The 17,706-nt window shown below is 42.7% G+C and overlaps 1 protein-coding gene across 2 annotated transcripts in view; it reads left to right on the top strand.

Moving 5' to 3' along the window:
* NHSL2 (NHS like 2) overlaps positions 1-17,706 on the top strand; it is a 135,994-nt gene that overhangs the window by 108,194 nt on the left and 10,094 nt on the right. For both annotated transcript variants that reach the window (XM_069986357.1, XM_069986358.1), the window contains exons 3-7: positions 2,841-2,992; positions 4,150-4,345; positions 12,733-12,918; positions 14,092-16,368; positions 17,066-17,195. In XM_069986357.1, the coding sequence (XP_069842458.1) occupies positions 2,841-2,992; positions 4,150-4,345; positions 12,733-12,918; positions 14,092-16,368; positions 17,066-17,195 (2,941 nt within the window). The remainder of the gene's footprint in view (positions 1-2,840; positions 2,993-4,149; positions 4,346-12,732; positions 12,919-14,091; positions 16,369-17,065; positions 17,196-17,706) is intronic.

Genomic DNA, 17,706 nt, shown 5'->3' with positions numbered 1-17,706 from the left:
AAGGAAGAAAAAAAATTTAAAAAAAAAATAAAATCATTGCAGCGTGTACCTTTTAGTAAATAAGGGGTAAATGAAGGCGGGGTCTAAGTTAAGACTGGCATACGAGTACACCAGTTTTAATAAATGTCCCCCATAGAGTAAAATTTGAGGAAAAGTGATATTGAAATCATAAGATTGTATGTGTTGTCCAAGACTAGGGGTATCACTTAAGAAGAATAGGGATGCTAGGACATGGCTTTGAGGGACGTCATCAGAAAGTGGCCATGCGGATGTGGTGAACTGGTGTGGGAACTGGTGTTATGTTGTACAGAGCTAGCTGAGACAGTAGTGTTTTGGATATGTCACGTGGTCGGGTGACGTCACTAGCCTAATGTCTCTAGAGTAATCCACATTCTTTGTCACCAAGCTGTTTTAGTGATACAAAATTCTATACCCAGAGGGATACATATACAGGATCATGATCACCACCAAAAAGCCGATCAGCACAGTGCTAAGAAGAGATTGGTAGATACTTAAGTAGAAGGAGATTGTAGAAAGTTGCAGTGTGGACTGACAGTAGTGACCTGCTTGTCGCAACCTAGTGAAATGCTGACAGTCACCTTGGAGGCTCTCAGAGGCAGTCTTTCTTGCTTACAGCTCGTCTTACAGGTACATGTCCTTCTTGCAGGAACACTTGACTTGGGCAGCAGGTTCAGGGGCCTCAGGGGCCTCAGGGGCAAAACCTTCTCATTTAACTTGACCTCTACAGACTAGAAACTTCACTGTGAGATGGCACTCTGAACAGATGGAGGCGACATCAAGAGACAGAACACTTTGGCTCAGTAACTATCCCCTTATTTACGTGTCTTTCTTTTTCCATCCTTTACACTTATCCTGTACACGAGATACAAAGAAAGCTAAGTAGCTGACTGACTAATTTTCCTTCAGCCAGGTGGCAGCTTTAAGCTGAGATACAGGTAGAGGGCGCTGCAAAGCGAAGGTGGTGTGCAAGTAAGAGATGATAAATGTTTAGTAGATTAGTGATGGAGGAAGGATGATCAGCTGACCACACCTGCACGTATATCCCCTCCTGCTGGTGCACGGAGGTGCGAGCAATCACCAAGGAACAGGCAGCAAGGATAGTTCCAGCACTCAGATTTGGACGACTGAGTGCTGGAACTATCCTTGCTGCCCATTATCTAAGTGATGATCCAGGAAAGTCAAGGGACAAAAGGATTTGTAACAGCAGAGAGTGGGTGGCAGTAATGGGATGGCTGACAAGATTACTCATATGAAGTCCACATCTCTCACCCCCCAAGGCTCCCGTCCCTTGAACCCCTGTACATGTTTACATATACATTTCAGATTTCTTTTTTATTAACTGCCCTTTTTTGAACAGTGATCTTGGGGAGGGGGAGGAATCTATCAAGAATGGAGTATTACACTCCGGTCGTAATATTTAAAGCAAATGTACCATCAGGTCCATCGCTTTACGTTTTTTACATGAATGGATCAATGTCGGCGCAGAGATGCTACTGCCCCGGTTCTTTTTTTTTTTAACCTGCATCGGCCTATTCCCAGGCACCGGCCCAGCCTGGCCTGAAGCACTAGAGGCGGTCCTTCCGGTCCCCAGTGTGACGAAACCCCGTTCCCTCTGTGACACAGCTCCATTGATTCTAATGGAGCTGTGTCACAGAAGGCAGAGGAGATTGTCACATTGGGGGACGGTGGGGCTACCCCTAGTGCTTCAGGCGGGGCCAGTACCTGGGAATAGACCGGCACCATGCGCATGAAATTGTAGCCGGTTCAGAAAAAGGACTGTGGCATTGGTATCTCCACGCCGGCGCCGATCTATTTATGTAGAAATCCCAAAGTGATGTATCTGATGGTACATTCACTTTAAGTGTGCTACTTTGTGCTACCATAAACTGTGATAAATCTGGCATTAACAAAGGCCACTCTTCCTGTTGTCCCCAGGTTATGTCAAGGTCTGTTCACTTTGTGAGGGAGGTGGAAAGTGTAAAAAGTTGCAACATCTTACAATCTGTGCTAAGAGAAGACAATGATAGATTCCTCCCTAAGTCTTCTGGAATGACTTCCTTTCCCTAAGTCCATTCCTTACCCTCCGTACTCCTTTTTTGTGTACACTTGTGTTAACAGGAAAACTATGGCACACTGTTATGCCTCCTGTGAAGTGAATTCCTTCCTGTATAACCTTTCATCGGCTTCAGTAATGGCTTTCATAGAAAGCTTTTCATTGTTAAGTGTTCTAAAACTTACTATTATGTAGTAATAACAAAATGATATGATAATATCAAAAGAAGGGATTACAATCTGGGGATTATACAATGGTCAAGGGCCAGTTGGGTTTAGTTGGGTAAGAAATCCTTGTTTCATTGCTGCATCTCGTTGTGTAACAGGGGGTGTACAGCCTAGACTAATAAAAGTAGGGGTCACACAAACAATCTAGAGACCATTTGTGCATCCCTGCCTGCACAACAGTCAAGTCATGTAATAGGCTCCAGTCTGGTAGGTGACGCCCATTTAGTGCATGCATCAGCCAATTTAAAAGTGGTTTTACACATAAGTTCCCACTGGGATGTAGACAATGTTATATACAGTAGGTGATGAACAGTCATCTATATACCCACCAGTCATTGACATACTGATTAACACTAATTGATACACCTACCATTCAGGAGGGCGGTGGCTAGTTAGTATAAGGTGCTTTAGGTTTGTTTAGGCTTTAATCGGTTATCGGCTCCTGGTTTTGGTTTCCAAAATCGTTGGTTTCCAAAACCCGATAAAATCCTGTCCACATCAGTAATGCATTAATATGTATCACTCTTCTTTATTCCCAGGAGACTGTTTTGCAGAAGAATTTGAAGATCGGTATTTAGATACTAAAGTAACTGGTCAGACTTTTCGCTACTCTGCTCTATCACAGTCTACAACTCTTCCTCCAGAAACACCCACAAGGAGCACACCAAGGCGTCTTGAATTTGTCTACCTGGTAAGTAACCAGAATTCTCCAAAAATAAGATGTGCCTGTGCCATTATGTTAAAGAGTCACTGTCGTATTTTTATTTTTTTTTTGCAGAAATCAATAGTCCAGGCGATTTTAAGAAACTTTGTAATTGGGTTTATTAGCCAAATCTGCCATTATCTGCATGTAAAAAGCCTTTTCCCAGGTCCCCCCCTCCTTCCTCTTTTTCATCCACTCTGAAAAATCTGAAAATTGTGACTTGTTGCAGGAGACGTCCCCTGTCTGTTCTAGGGAGAGGGGAGGGGGAGGAGGAAGGAGGGAGTTAGCCGGCAGCAGAAAGCAGATAACAGAGGATTACAGGCACGGAGCTGGGTGACAGCTGTAATCCGAGCTCAGACAGGCCACTGGTGACTGTCACAGGAGATATCCCGTGAGGGATTTGTAGATTAACTCTTTGTTGTCCTGTTTTGGTCTTTTCTTTAGCTCTCTCCATAGGAGAACAATGAAGACAGGGGAGAGAGCTTCAAACTGCTTTTTCATGATAAAAATGCATTTTTCGGATAATAAACCCAATTACAAAGTTTCTTAAAATCGCCTGGACTATTGATTTCTGCAAAAAAAAATTTCACGACAGTGACACTTTAAGCACTTCAATTGCCATGATACATAATACAAGTCCTAAACAAATTCCAGTACTACCACTCCCTGTCTGCTTGGATTTATGTTCCTCTAAGCAAACTAAATTTAAAGAGAAACTATCAGAAGGTTTGTTGCAAATGAACCTGGTGGTATGTCCCTGTACTTATGCATATTCAAGTCTGGTCTTTGAACAGCACGTGCAGTAACAGTGCCTGGTGATCCTGCACATATATACATACATACATACATACACCGTTCATACTATGTTCCTAACAGTGCACTGTTACTGCAAAGACTGGCCTGCTTGTGCATACTTGAGAAAGTAAGTGTGACCATAGGAGGTGGTGGGCTGGACACATAGATCTGCATAGGCTCCGTACACACTAAAGATTGGAGTATTTTCACTAAATGTTTGCAAATTAGCTTCATTACCTTTTAAGAATTTTTAGCACTAGACAAACCTAGTGATACAAGGATGTGTTGGACATATTGGAGTGAAAACCTATAGGCCATTGTGTTAATAACTACAAGTGTGATATCCACAGCCAACCAACCGAAGAGTGAGTGAAGATGAAACAACCACAGTAGGAGTAAGACCTCGGGAGACTTGTCTGAGTCTACCAACCACTCCAGATAAGCAGGTGGCCTGGATCAAAGCATTCCCATTTCCTATCCCAGAAGAGAGGCGGTGGCATCAGTCAAACTCCATACAGACTAATATTGTACCTATAAATGTATCAGGTATGTGATAAACCTCTTGACGTCATGGTCTACGAGCCTCTGTTGTATCACTAGATTAATGTTTTTAGTCATTTTTTTTTAAAGATGAGTAGAAATAAACCCACAACTAAGGCAGAGAAAAGTACAATATCCCATGATCCCTGGTTAACTTTTTAACTTTAAAGGGATTCTTTTACTAGGTGTTTGCTGCCTTAAATGAGGACAGCATAAACTAGTGACAGAAGTGCTGAACAGATTGGTGTATTACTTACATCTATGCAGCTGTTCTCCTAATATGCAGGAGAATAGGATTCTTGCCACACCCCTCTCCCGCCCTCCAGCTGCTGATTGACAGTTGGATGCCTATACACAGCATGGATAGATAACTGCCAATCAGCAGCTGGTGGGGGCGGAATTGTCTGCTTCTCATGAATATTGAGGACTACTGGGCTCATGCACATAATGTAGAGGGCTACTTATTGTCCATGTTATTCAGGATATCTCTGGATCAGCTGCACAGAATAATGTAAGTGATACATCATCCTGCTCAGCTTCTCTGTCACTAGTTTATGCTACCCTGAGATAGGACAGCCTAAACCTACTGACAAAGTGTCTTTAACTATGGTCTTGTAACTCTATGGTGGGACCAGCCAACTATGTAAACTGTATGGTGCCAGGGAAGGAAAGAAGTTGGATTTAAGCTCCTCTTTTGTTCTCTCCATTGAGAACACTTGAACATTCATCCTACAGCTGTTGAAAGTGTATGGCCACCTCTCCACTGTAAGAACTTAGTACACTATCAGAGTGTAACAGCTCTTCCTCACTCGGCTGAGGGTCTCAGCAGGGGGGACACATTTTGTGACCCTTCATACAAGCAGTTTGTACAATAAATAGGTTTATACCTTTTTCACATGGTTTCCCTAATAACCTTATGAGAACATGTGATCATGCTGCAGTAAAATGCAGCATCAGACCCAGTTCATGTGGTTGAACTCAATTATGCTAAATGCAAAGAGGAAGAAAAGATGCTGAATATAAAAAAATATATGTGGCAGCACTTGCCAAGTCTGATAACGTTATGATAATACATGACACTTAGCCAAACTTTCTCTATACCTCTCTTAACGTTTTATGATAGATACATCCATCATGATGGCATTGAAGGAGTAGTCCAGGCAGTACCCCTTTTTTCAGAATGCCTGGGGTTGGTTTTAAAGGAAAAAAACAACATCCACTTACCTTCCTGGCTATCGTGCTGCCAACCCCTTTCGGCTGCTCCAGCCCCCTGGTGTGCGGCATCTTTCTGGTCTTGAGACATGACATGGCAGTCCCGTTCACATGAACAGACCCTGTTTCCACACACAGCGCCAGTCTATTATGGAGCAGCGGCCTGGCATGAAGAACTGGAGACAGCCCCCAGTGTGACGATCTCCCCTGTGTGACGTGGCTCATTTTATTCTAATTACAGAATACATTTTATTCACATTACAGAAGGGAGAGGGTTGCAGTACACTGGGGGCTGGCAGGCCGTCCTCCCAGTGCTTCATACCAGGCCGGTGCTCGGTAATAGACCGTCGCCATGTGCGGGCAGTTCAAAAAAAGGACCATGGCACTGGTATCCCTGTGCCCCCGCCGGTCTGTTCATGTTAAAAAAAAGTAGCTGGCTGGTGGCTAGTTGGATTCTTTCTTTGGATCTTCTACAACTTTTCATATGTTCAGAGGTAATAGTTATCACAGCTGGTTGTAATTTGATTGTAGCCACCATTTCATTAGGATATAATCAGGCGTGTTATTTCTCATTTGTCATCATCCCGGGATTCTGTCACACATTATCACATTAGTACATGTTACGCTGAGTTATGGGAGATCCTTCAGCTTCTTTATGAATTTGGTAACGGTCATTTATAAAGCCATTAGTGATGAGCGAATACTGTTCGATCGAATAGATATTCGATCGAATAGTGAGATATTCGAATATTCGATATTCATACGAATATCCCGCGAATATTTGATAAATATTCGATAAGCGTATATTTCCGGTTTCACCCTCCAAATGGTCAAATAGATGTTTTTCACTAATCGAATACTTGTTCCCATAGACTTTAATGGGATCAAATATTCTATCGAATATTCGAATATTCGCGGGATATTGGTACAAATATCGAATATTCGAATATCTCACTATTCGCTCATCACTAAAAGCCATAAAAGCTTAGACTTGTAAAGTGTTTACGATGATGAGGAATAATTTTATCATCTGAACCTATTTATTCTGAGGACCCTGGACAATGTGTCAGCGGTGGGTTTCCTTGTATATCTACACGGCCACATGTATGTGGAAAACACAAACTTTGGATCAGTCAGTTCTGGCTGCACATCTGATACGCTAACCATAGGCGCTATGCTGTTCTCCCCCCTCCATGCTACCACAGCCACCACTCTTCTCCAGTTCTCCACTATATTTTAGAACAGGGGTCAGTCATTCAGTGAGGATCAGCTCAGCTCACTCTCAGTCAGTATCAGTAAAACAATGACCTATTGAGTAAATCTAGTTTTATGGTAAAACTATTTTTACATCTATGAAGTTGTTGTTTGTTCCCCCAAAAAAATATCTAAATAAAAATGCAGTATTCACATTGATCATTGAACCCACAATAGGCTGACACTTTCTTTTCTATAGAGATCACATCGCAGGCAGGATTGCACCTCTATTATAAAGCTGGAGGCAGATGATGCAGGATCCACCACTGATAATATTTACTATTTTCCTGACTAGATTTCACTGTTAAATATTTGTTATGGCGCCCCCTGCTGTTTTTACATTTCCTCTCAGAATATCCACACAATTTCTGTTCAGAACAGCAGGGGGCATAAGGGTAAATGCACACTAGATTTACTTGCTGAATTTACACAAGCTTTGGTTTAGATGTTGTTACAGATTTGGAGCAGATTTCACTTTCCACATTGACTTAAACTGACATGCTGCTTTCCTCTATGTGCAGATGAGATCCCAAAAATTACATTTACTGTGGATTTTCTGGAAGGAAGATCTGCAGCAAATCAGTTAAATGTGTATTTACCTAAACAAGAATAAAAATTACTTCTTTTGCGTGACCTAATATAATAGTAAAGGTCCTCACACACTTTATACTTTAGCTGGCAATGCCCGATGCTCACAGTATAGGGTGTATGGGGCTCTCTTAACCAATCCACTGACACATGATGTTAGTGGAGATAGGGTTCGGGAGTGAGATAAAGTCATTGCCCGACCCCTTTGTTCTGGCAGAGATAATCTGCAGCCAGAGCTGTTAACCTGAAGGGATCTGGCCCACCCCATTTATTGTGATGCACACCTACACTTATTTATTGTATGCACACATACACACCTAAGGGCCCTATTCCACCGGACGATTATCGTTCAGATTATCGTTAAATCGTTCGAATCTAAACGATAATCGTTCGGTTGAAATGCAGTTAACGATTAACGACCGAACGAGAAATCGTTGATCGCTTTATAAGACCTGGACCTATTTTTATCGTTGCTCATTCGCAAATCGTTCGCATTGAATAAGACATCGTTCGGTCGTTCGCAATAGATACGAACGCAATAGCGAATAAATACGGAAGAAGAAACGATCGCAATTACGATCATAAGTAACGATTATCGTTCCATGGAAATGAGTGAACGTTTTCAGGTCTTTCGCAATAGCGGTCGTTTGAGATCGTTAATCGTTAACAATTATGCTAACGATAATTGTCCAGTGGAATAGGGCCCTTACACAGTTGAAGATTTGCTTCTCCGGTGAACAGACAACCAAACTATGCATAAATTTTATTAGAAAGCTTGCAACTTGTTTTTAGATTAAGAGCAGCGTCTATTATCGCTGTGATGGTTAATGTCTTTGTGCCATGAACAAACCAACAAACAGGAAGATATAAAGCAATAAAGTATACTTCATTCTTTCGCACCATGTAAATATACATAGCTTATTTTACAGAACAATAAAACCTGATATTGTTCCCATCTTACTCACTAGTCATATCTTTGACCTAGAAAGAAGGTATTCCGAATTAAGGAAGAGACCTGGCATAACCTATGCATTCCTTTACCTTTCCTGTTATTCTATCAGGAGAAAACATGAAATAGTTATTATTAGGGAACTTGCACTGTTTCCTGAAACACAATCCAGACATAATGAAAATACCTTCCTGTCTTTGGGTCCCATCAGCCAAGGCGCTGTATACAAGGCCGATCCTATGCGGCACTCTACCTGGGTTTATGATAGAAAGGGCAATCTATGTAAATTGTTGGAGTTGTGTTTATTAAGCCCTTATAGTCTCTGCTGACCGGTCACAATATCAGCTGACTCGAGAGGAAGGTTAGTACAGCTCTGAGACTTTTATATAACCCTGTGTGCAGCATCACTTTCTCGTTCCCTCTATTGGACCAAAGTAGGCCAAACTGCTTTGTAATGCTAAGAGGGTGTGAATCCATATGGAGATTTAGCGCCCTCTAAAATCTTTATAAAAAAGACAGATTAAAGTTCCTTAGATGCGTACATTTTATTGAAGGATGTTTATCAATTAGTAAAAAGATGCATAAATACTGCAATTACTTTAAAGAATTTTCTGCTGTTTATATATATATATATATATATATATATATATATATATATATATATATATAAATTGTAATTTTATTTTAAAAACTTAATTCCAGCAAAGTCTTCAAAGGGATTAGAAAAACAAGATAGCTTACTTCTATAAACAGCACCACTCTTGTCCTCAGTTTGAATATGGTATTGCAGCTCAGTTCAGTTAAAGTGGAGCAGAGATGTAATACCACACACAACCCAAAGACAGGTGTGGTGCTGTTTTTGGAAGAAAGCAGGTGTGTTTTTCTAATCCTTGTAAATGAAACCTAGTATTAGTAGTAAAGTCTAATGTAGGCAATTCACATTAGATATGTGTTTGATTTTGGTGGGATGGGCCAAACTTCTAATATGTATGAGGACCTCCAGACTCTCCCTTAACAGCATATGTAAGCAAGGTCAGAGATTTCAACCACCAAATCCTTTTGTTCCTGAGGAGTCTTGCAGCTGCTTTTTCTCTATTCTCTATTCAGAACACATTAAGGCGATGTTTACATAGCGTATGAGACTGGCCGTTCCGTGACCCGGCCGGGACACGGAATGGCCAGTCTCTGAAAAAATCATCCCAGCTGGTACTGCAGTACCGCCCGGATGATCTTTGGCGCTGCAGAGTTCTGATGCACCAGCATCAGAACTCCCCACAGCACACTGTCCAGTCCGCTCGCTTCATAGTGTGCACTGTCATGGTTTTCCGCGGCCGATATTCACTAAATAGGGCCCGCGGAAAACTGACATGACAGTTGTTTGCGGCGCCGCAGGAGATCCCACCCGAACGTATACTATGTGTATACGCTCTGGCCAGGATCTCATAGAAGAATAGGCAATGTATCTTTTCGCAAAAAGTACGTCCATTGTTGCCGATTTCAACAACGGACGTACTTTTACGAAAACATAGCCTAAGCTTGTATGTGTATGGTGTCTTCATTGATGGCTGTGGACCCTCCTTAGACTGTATACTCACAGAACAAATAACTGCTATGGAATAAGAAACAACTGAATAGTTACCTATAAAAATGGGAGATTTTGCCTTGGATTCTCCCTTTGCATAACAATAGGATAAATGTGGCAAGTGCAGGAAAAAAGTTCAGACCCCCACCAAACTCTAGGTGGAAAAGCACTCAGCTAAGCTCTTCACTTCCTGGCCTGCTGTCTTTTCCATCTCTTTCTGCAGGATATGGGCTCCATTGTAACTCTATAGAAAGTGGAAAGTTTTAGGGACAATAGAAATGTAGGGTCCTTTTAGATGCAGCAATATTTGGCTGTGCATAGGGGCAAATGAGCGCCAGTCAATGAGACCGGCATTCATTTGCAGTAGATTTAGACAGCACAATTAAAGATTAGCTGGGCCTCACGGACGATCCCTGTATCCCTGTATTAGGCAGCCATTTATAAACTTTGTCATCAGCTGCACATCCCCTGTTTACACAGATATGTGGCTGGTAAACATTTTCTTATTTTTTAATGGCCTGCTCAAAAGATGTGATGAGCCGACGAAGAGGTCACTGACACTTTGACATGGGACGATTGCCGTGGCCCGTGTAGCCGTGGCCCGATTGCCGTGGCCCTGGTGTTGCACCAGCCGGTTGGCTCTGGTGTTTTGGGGGCGACTTGTCACAGTGGTAAGGGGTGGCAATACCCACCCACATACACACGTCACCGGACCTTTGGTAGGACTAGTGTGAGGTGCAGGTGTAGGTGCAGTGGCAGAGATGACAGACTTAACCAGATGTTAATTTTTGACTTCAGTGTAATACAGACAAAATATAAGGACAACACTGCTCACGAGTGCTAGTGCAAAAAATGTGCATCACAATACTTAGACAGACTATGGTAGCAGGAGGTAGAAGAAGACAGTTTTATTTGTCAGGCTAGTGCAGGATAGTGCCGGATAGGAGCCCTTGCCTAATTAGTGCAGTACTCTGCTGGGATGTGTGGGTATAACTTGAAGAAATCCTCATACTCACATTTAGATAAATCTGTGTTATCTGACCGCCTTCCGCCTACACAGTATCAGTGACCACCCTGTGAGGTAGTAACGAGTCCCAGGCCTCTGTCTCTGGATGAAGCTAACTAGTGAAAGCTTTCCCATGTAGTAGAGTGTTGTCAGCAGAGAGCGGCTTACTTGCATCTGTGCTCTACTACAGATCAGTCCCTCTTCCTCTCTTTTTTAGGGGGTGACTGTCCTGAAGTGAAGATCCTCAGCATAGGCAAGGATGTTTCCTATTTCTCCTGTTACCCCACTGCTAAGGTCTAACAGTGCATAACTGCTGTGGTCTTTCTCTCTGGAACTGGAACTAGACTGATATGACTTCTCACTGGTCTAGGGCCGGACTACAACTAAAGGCCCTATTCCACGGAACGATTATCGACCGTATTCGGCGGATATCGGCCGCTACGGACGATAATCGTGCCGTGGAATAGAGTGCAATGATCAGCCGACATCGTTCATGTCGGCTGATCGTTGCAGTCGCTTGTTTTTCAACATGTTGAAAAACAAGCGACTGATACAGCAACGATCAGCTGCCGTCGCTCCGTTGAATAGGAGCATTGGCAGCAGACACTGCTGTATCCTATGGGCTGCCCGGACGATCAGCGATCCCCCGGGCAGCCCCCCCCCCCGCAGCTCCCCGCCGCTCCTCCCGCACTCACCCGCTCGCCGCAGACGCGTTGAATAGCGGCGGCAGCGAGCGGGGAACGAGGAGCAAACGCGCTCGTTTGCTCCTCTAGACGACGCGTGAAATAGGGCCATAACTCCTAAGACAGGAAATGTGTGAACAAAGAAAGGGTAAAACAGGCTAAAACTTCTTTCCTAAACTGCAGCTGTGCACAGGGGGAATGAGACACCTAGGGGCTGGAATAGAGCACAGCAACTAAGTACACTAGCTGTGGCACCTAAGTGAACTAGTTTTACCTAGGTGTATAAGGACAAAAGAACCACCCGTAATTGGACATTACACAATTATTGGCTGAATGAGCCTTTCTGGCAACACTCATTGCCGATAATCAGCCAGTGTAAAAGGGCCTTTAGTTCACATGCATTGTACTGTATAGAAGTATAGAAATGAATGTAGGACGTAATGAAATGGTGAGGTAAGGGATGTATTATTTTAGATATACATATGGCAAACAAGAAATTCCAATAACTAAGACGGATTGTGATCACCATAATCTTACCTTTCTAAAATAGTAAGGGAATACACTATGGAAACATACTGCCGGAATGTTCATTCTTCAGACAGTGATGGAATTGTACAGTGGGTAAGCTAGGGGTGGGGCCACCAAATCTTTTTGCATTGAAAATTTTGATACAACCCTAATAAATTGAAACTTTGCCACAACAGAAAGTCTAGCTCCAACCCAATGGATATATTGATGTTTGCTATTTGTCCATCATCATCATATAAAAATATACTTTACTTTTCCAGAAAAGTATATGACACTTCTAAGCCCTTCCATTAAAAAAAAAAAAAAAAGAGTTTCCATTAGGCACTTTTATCATACGCATGCTTCTATGTTCCTTCTTATGTGCATTGAAGCCTTGGAAAAAGCACTTCTTGTGAAGAGTACAGTATAATTGACAGCGCGGAGGAGCATGCAGGTAGTACAGGGAGGTAATAATGGAGACACAAAGAACAGACATTCATTTACAATATAGGTTTATACTTTGTACTTTTTTGTCCCATTTTTCAGTTTTGAGGCACATTTTAAGCATTTGTAGCATTTTTTTAATGTACCTCCCTATGTTTTCCCCTACAGGAGAACTATTTGACAAGCATGCCAGCTCCCACCACTCCTTGTTCAACACAGAGACTGCTGTGAACCCAAAGACTACTCTAAGACGCAGAAGGACGATAATTGGCTTCTCTCATCACCAGACCCAAGATCAAGAAGAACGTAAGACATCTGCGGTGTCTGAGTCAACTCCAAAAAAGACCCCAGCAGGTATCTGCCCACATCTCTCAGTTTTCTTAAATCTATTATAGTTCTTTCTATAGGGATTAGTAAGGTCTAATAGAACTATAATTAGATAGTGAGGTCTGACAGTGGTGCCGGGCAGAATCATGCTCCGTAATTCATTTCTTTAGTCATTCAGTGAATTCAAAAAAATCTTGTTTGTAGAAAACATTAAAGGGTTTTACCAAGGAGAGAAAATTTTAAAGGGTCGAAGGTGCTTTAAAAAAAAAAGTTTGGAGTATTTACCTGCCATTACAATGGTGCTCATGTACCCATTGCTCAGTGCTTCCTGGTGGTGTGCCAGCACCCAGGAAAGGCCAATACAGCTAGGGGGCTTACCACCGCAGCCAGTGATAGGTTGAGTGTGCAAGTTCTGCATGCTGACACATCACCAGAAAGTATAAAAATGGCCAACACTGCAATGCTCCAATGCCTCTGTTCACACTATGCAGGTTGCACACCGCTGTGGCTAAAATACAGACAAAAAACAGGAAAGTGCAACAGCTGGTTAGGGTGATTTTAGTGCTTGCACCACAGATATTGATTTCCTAATAGCTGCCACCATGGTACACAGCCATTTTCTCCATTTCAGGGGGTCAGAGCTGGGTTGTATGCCAGCAGTACTTACAAAGGGATTTCCTTTCATTTACATCCCTGACAAACTACAGAACAGCATTTATTTTTCTGTGTTATGCAATGACGTACTGCTGATAAAAAAGCATCGGACTGAACAGGCTGGAGATGATTTACACAGTACAATACTATGGTTGGCATGGGGGGAAGGGGGTTATTGATACACTGAGTTTGCAAGGTGCTGTGTGGGAAGAAAGGAAAGTAACAGCAGCAGCAAAGCAAGGAAGGGGTTACACTAAGCTCTGAACTGCTAATAATAATGACAAGTCTGCAGCATGCCTAAAATGAGAAGAGAGGGAGAGATAACTTTTAAGAGACAGCACTGTGTGGGTAACTACACGCGGACTGGACAGGGGATATCACAGCTCATTATTGCCTGATATATCCTTGGACTGGTTATGCTAGCATCATTAGGCTATGTTCAGAAGCTGTAGAAGACCGTCCGTTCCGTGACCCAGCCAGTACTGTATTTCAACATAATGCAACTGTATAGTCATTAAAATTTGTGCTTCATTTTCCATTATATAGGAAATGTCAATGGAGTGACAAGCAGTGAACAGCCTCCCCCTCCACCAGATTCTCCACCTGCAAAATCAGAGTCATCCCATGGGAGACATCCAGGAGGAAGAGCGGCAACACCTCATCCTCAGCAGCTGCCATTAAGAAAGACTTTTAGTGATCTTGGTCATATATTACAATCGCCAAGCAGTATGGATAGTACAAGTATGATATATTCTACCCCACCATGTAATGGATCCAAGGACACTGCAAACTGGCAGGGAAATTCATTCAACTATATGACACCATCTAGCCCAGTAAAAAGTCGACAGGCCCATGCTGCTGAACAAGCAAAAAGTTTCACCGCAACCACAGCATCTCCTGGAGTTAGTAAAAGTGGCTCTTTCAAAATAAAGAAAGAAAACACAAGGACCAATTTAGTAAGTTCTTGTTCAATTACAACTCTCCCGTCTCCATCTGTCGAACAAATAAAAAGTGAGAAATCGAAATCTGTTTTCTATCCTAACTATTCTGGAGCGAGCAACATGACTAACTCTTCAACCTTACCGACATCTTCTAGTGAGTGCACATTTAGAGAAAGGTCACTGTCAATGCCCACGGACTCTGGTTCCATGTCTTCAGTAGACATCACTTACACAGAAAACCGGAGAGGAAGTGGGGACTATGCGCTCAATTATCCCAGTGGAAGCTCTGAGGAAAGCACAAGTACAGAAAATGTTTCTGCCATAGCGGATCAAGACAACCTAGAGCGTAGAAGATCCAGAAGTATCTCACTGAGAAAGCCAAAGAAAAAGCCTTCTCCTCCTGCACGTAGCGTTTCCTTGATAAAAGATACATCTGATCAAAAATTACAGCCGGTAGCTACAATGCCAAAGGACCAAAGACCTAAAAGCCTCTGCATTGCATACGATAGTCAAGGAAATAGCTATGTCCAGACATCAATGCAAGGTAATGCCACTATGCCAACATCAAGAAGCATGCATTTTAATCAGAACTGGAATTACAATGATTGTAGACCCAACAATTTGCATAGGACATTATCTGGTTCAAGTACGGCAACAGGCACCACGGTGATAGAGTGCAAAAAGGTACAGGGGAGTTCAGAGTCACTTACGTCTCTAACCAATTCAAGGGCCACAACCCCTTCTCAGGTCTCTACAGAGACAGATTTCAAGATGTCATCACCTGGGAAGCCTCCAGGACTGATGTCCCCATCTAGTGGATACTCAAGCCAGTCAGAAACTCCGACTGCAATACCAACATCTTTAATTTTAGGTCACTCTCCCTATCAGACCAATAAGATAAGGCCCATGGTTCCTGAGAGAAAATCATCTCTTCCTGCTGTTTCTCCAATAGATAGAAGTCCTAGTGTCCGACAGTCTTTTGATTTACCTCTGACCCCACCAACACATCTGGATTTGACTGGGACAAGAAAGTCTTCGAAGAATAAGCTGAGGACTAGCAGAAACCATTCTGAGTCGACTTTTAGCTCTAAAAACCAGAGTCAGAAAACCAGTCCAGTGCAACCCATCATGCCAATGGTAACTCAGTCAGACCTACGGTCAATTCGTCTTAGATCGGTCAGCAAATCAGAAACCGATGATAGTTTGGACATTGTAGATCACATTGATGAACTGACCGATGAGGCTTTCCCCTTGCCAGAAAAAAAGACAAAGCCGCCAGTTGCAGAAAAACCTCCAATGTCAAGAAGGCCGAACAGCCTTTCCTACCGGTCTACAGCGGTGACACCTGAATCACCTGTAATGTCACCATCTTCACCAGGAAAATATCTTAGAGAGCAAGTCTCTCCTCAAGATGCCTATATGGTGATTGGAACAATGCGTCCCAGAAAAAATTATGATATTGATACTCGTGTGGAAACACCACCATCCTTGGACCCATCCCCACCTCCAGACAATTACTTTCAAACTGCATCATCAGAAATAAGAAGCTTCTCTCAGAGCAGCGGTGAAGAAGATGAACTCTGCAAGGGAAGACTATTTCCAGAAAGAATAACCATTCAGAGCTTAACATATGTAGATAAAAAGAGAATAAAGGTCCCACCACCTATTCCAAAAAAGCCTAGTGGGATACACTTGCCAGTTGCCAGTCCACCACCGCCAAATCAGTCTGCATCATCTTCATCTGAGCAAAGGTTATCCCCCATTGCCACCATGGGTTCTGGAGCCAGCTCTTTCCCTGATATTATTGAGTTCCAGAAATACTGTACAGAAGGAGCCATTCATGGTGCCCAGCCAGATCTTGTATCTGTAGACACATACCCAGGTAAACAACTCCACCATAATAAGACTACAGTTATCGGGAGGGGGGATAGAGGCAGCATGCTAGAATTTAACACCACTAACAGCTGAAATTTGAGACTTTTTATGCCACTCCTGTGCCAATAAGCTGTAAAGTGCTCCTGTCAATAAAGTGTTACTGTCTTCTTAGAAAACATAGAGACATCTGAAAAGTTTTGATCGGTCCAGGGCCTAGTGTTTAATCTTGTACCGATCGGGAGAACAAGCCGGGTGAAGAGTGCGCTAAGCATGGTCCTCTACTGGCTCCGTGTCGTGTGATCAGTCTGGTTCATAATGTAGGTCTATGGAGCCCAACTGAATATTATGAGTGGGGAGCATCATCCCCAGGGACTCCAAAATCTCCCACCTAAAGCAGGATGCTCTTCCTGCCTCATGGCAAAGCCTATAAAAAGGCTGAACACTCACTTTTGTTGTCATACTAACATGTTTTATTGCCATTTTACTGCAATGGGGAAAACCACAGCTTTGAAAATTGCATCAAAAAACACAGTACAGATATGGTGTTTTCTATAGCAGCAGTTCCGTACAAAAATTCTAGAACTGTCTCTGTATTTAGCCATAGTTTAAAAAAAAATTCTGCTACAATTTTCTGTCTAACCCATGGATTGTACCATAATTTTGCCATAGTTGTTGTCTGATCCCATTGTATGTTTGTACTATAGGAAATCACATAGAAATGGCGGAGGAAAACAAATGTGTATCAAGCAAAACAGCAGAATCCATCATTGAAGATGACGATGAGGTGTTTGTGAGTTCACGGACCACAGAGGATTTATTTACAGTCATTCACAGGTATCAGCTTTGCTGTTAGGAGTAGTGTGCACACTTTGTTGTTGTTGCATAGTGTAAATGGCCTTTTACAAGGGCCAATAATCAGCCAGGAGTGTTGCTAGAAACGTGACAGCCATCAACCAAACACCGAGCAAACCTATTATCGTCTGATCATCTGTTTAATTTATCTTTATCAGCCACTTATCTCCCTGTGTAAACGGGTTTGAGTAGCCAATAAAAATATAGGGGAAACTAACAGCACGGATATGTAAATATCTGTGCTGTCAGTTTCCAGGTAACAAGCAGTCTATACTTACCACACTGCTTGTGATCCAACATCTGGCTTCTCCAGTCCTCTGGTTGCTGGCTATATCATTAGGCCACCATCCCTTCGGAATGACTGTCTTCTGGAGGAGGCAGCAGCCTGAAGTTACAGCCGGAGGACTGGAGAAGCCAAATGCCATAATCACAAGCAGTGTGGTAAGTATAGACTGCTTGTTATCTGGAAACTGACAGCACAGATATATACATA

This window comes from Dendropsophus ebraccatus, chromosome 10 (genome assembly GCF_027789765.1).
Source record: "Dendropsophus ebraccatus isolate aDenEbr1 chromosome 10, aDenEbr1.pat, whole genome shotgun sequence".
NCBI classification, from domain to species: domain Eukaryota; kingdom Metazoa; phylum Chordata; class Amphibia; order Anura; family Hylidae; genus Dendropsophus; species Dendropsophus ebraccatus.
Note: the sequence above shows the minus strand (reverse complement) of the source record. Positions and strands in the feature narration are given on the sequence as shown.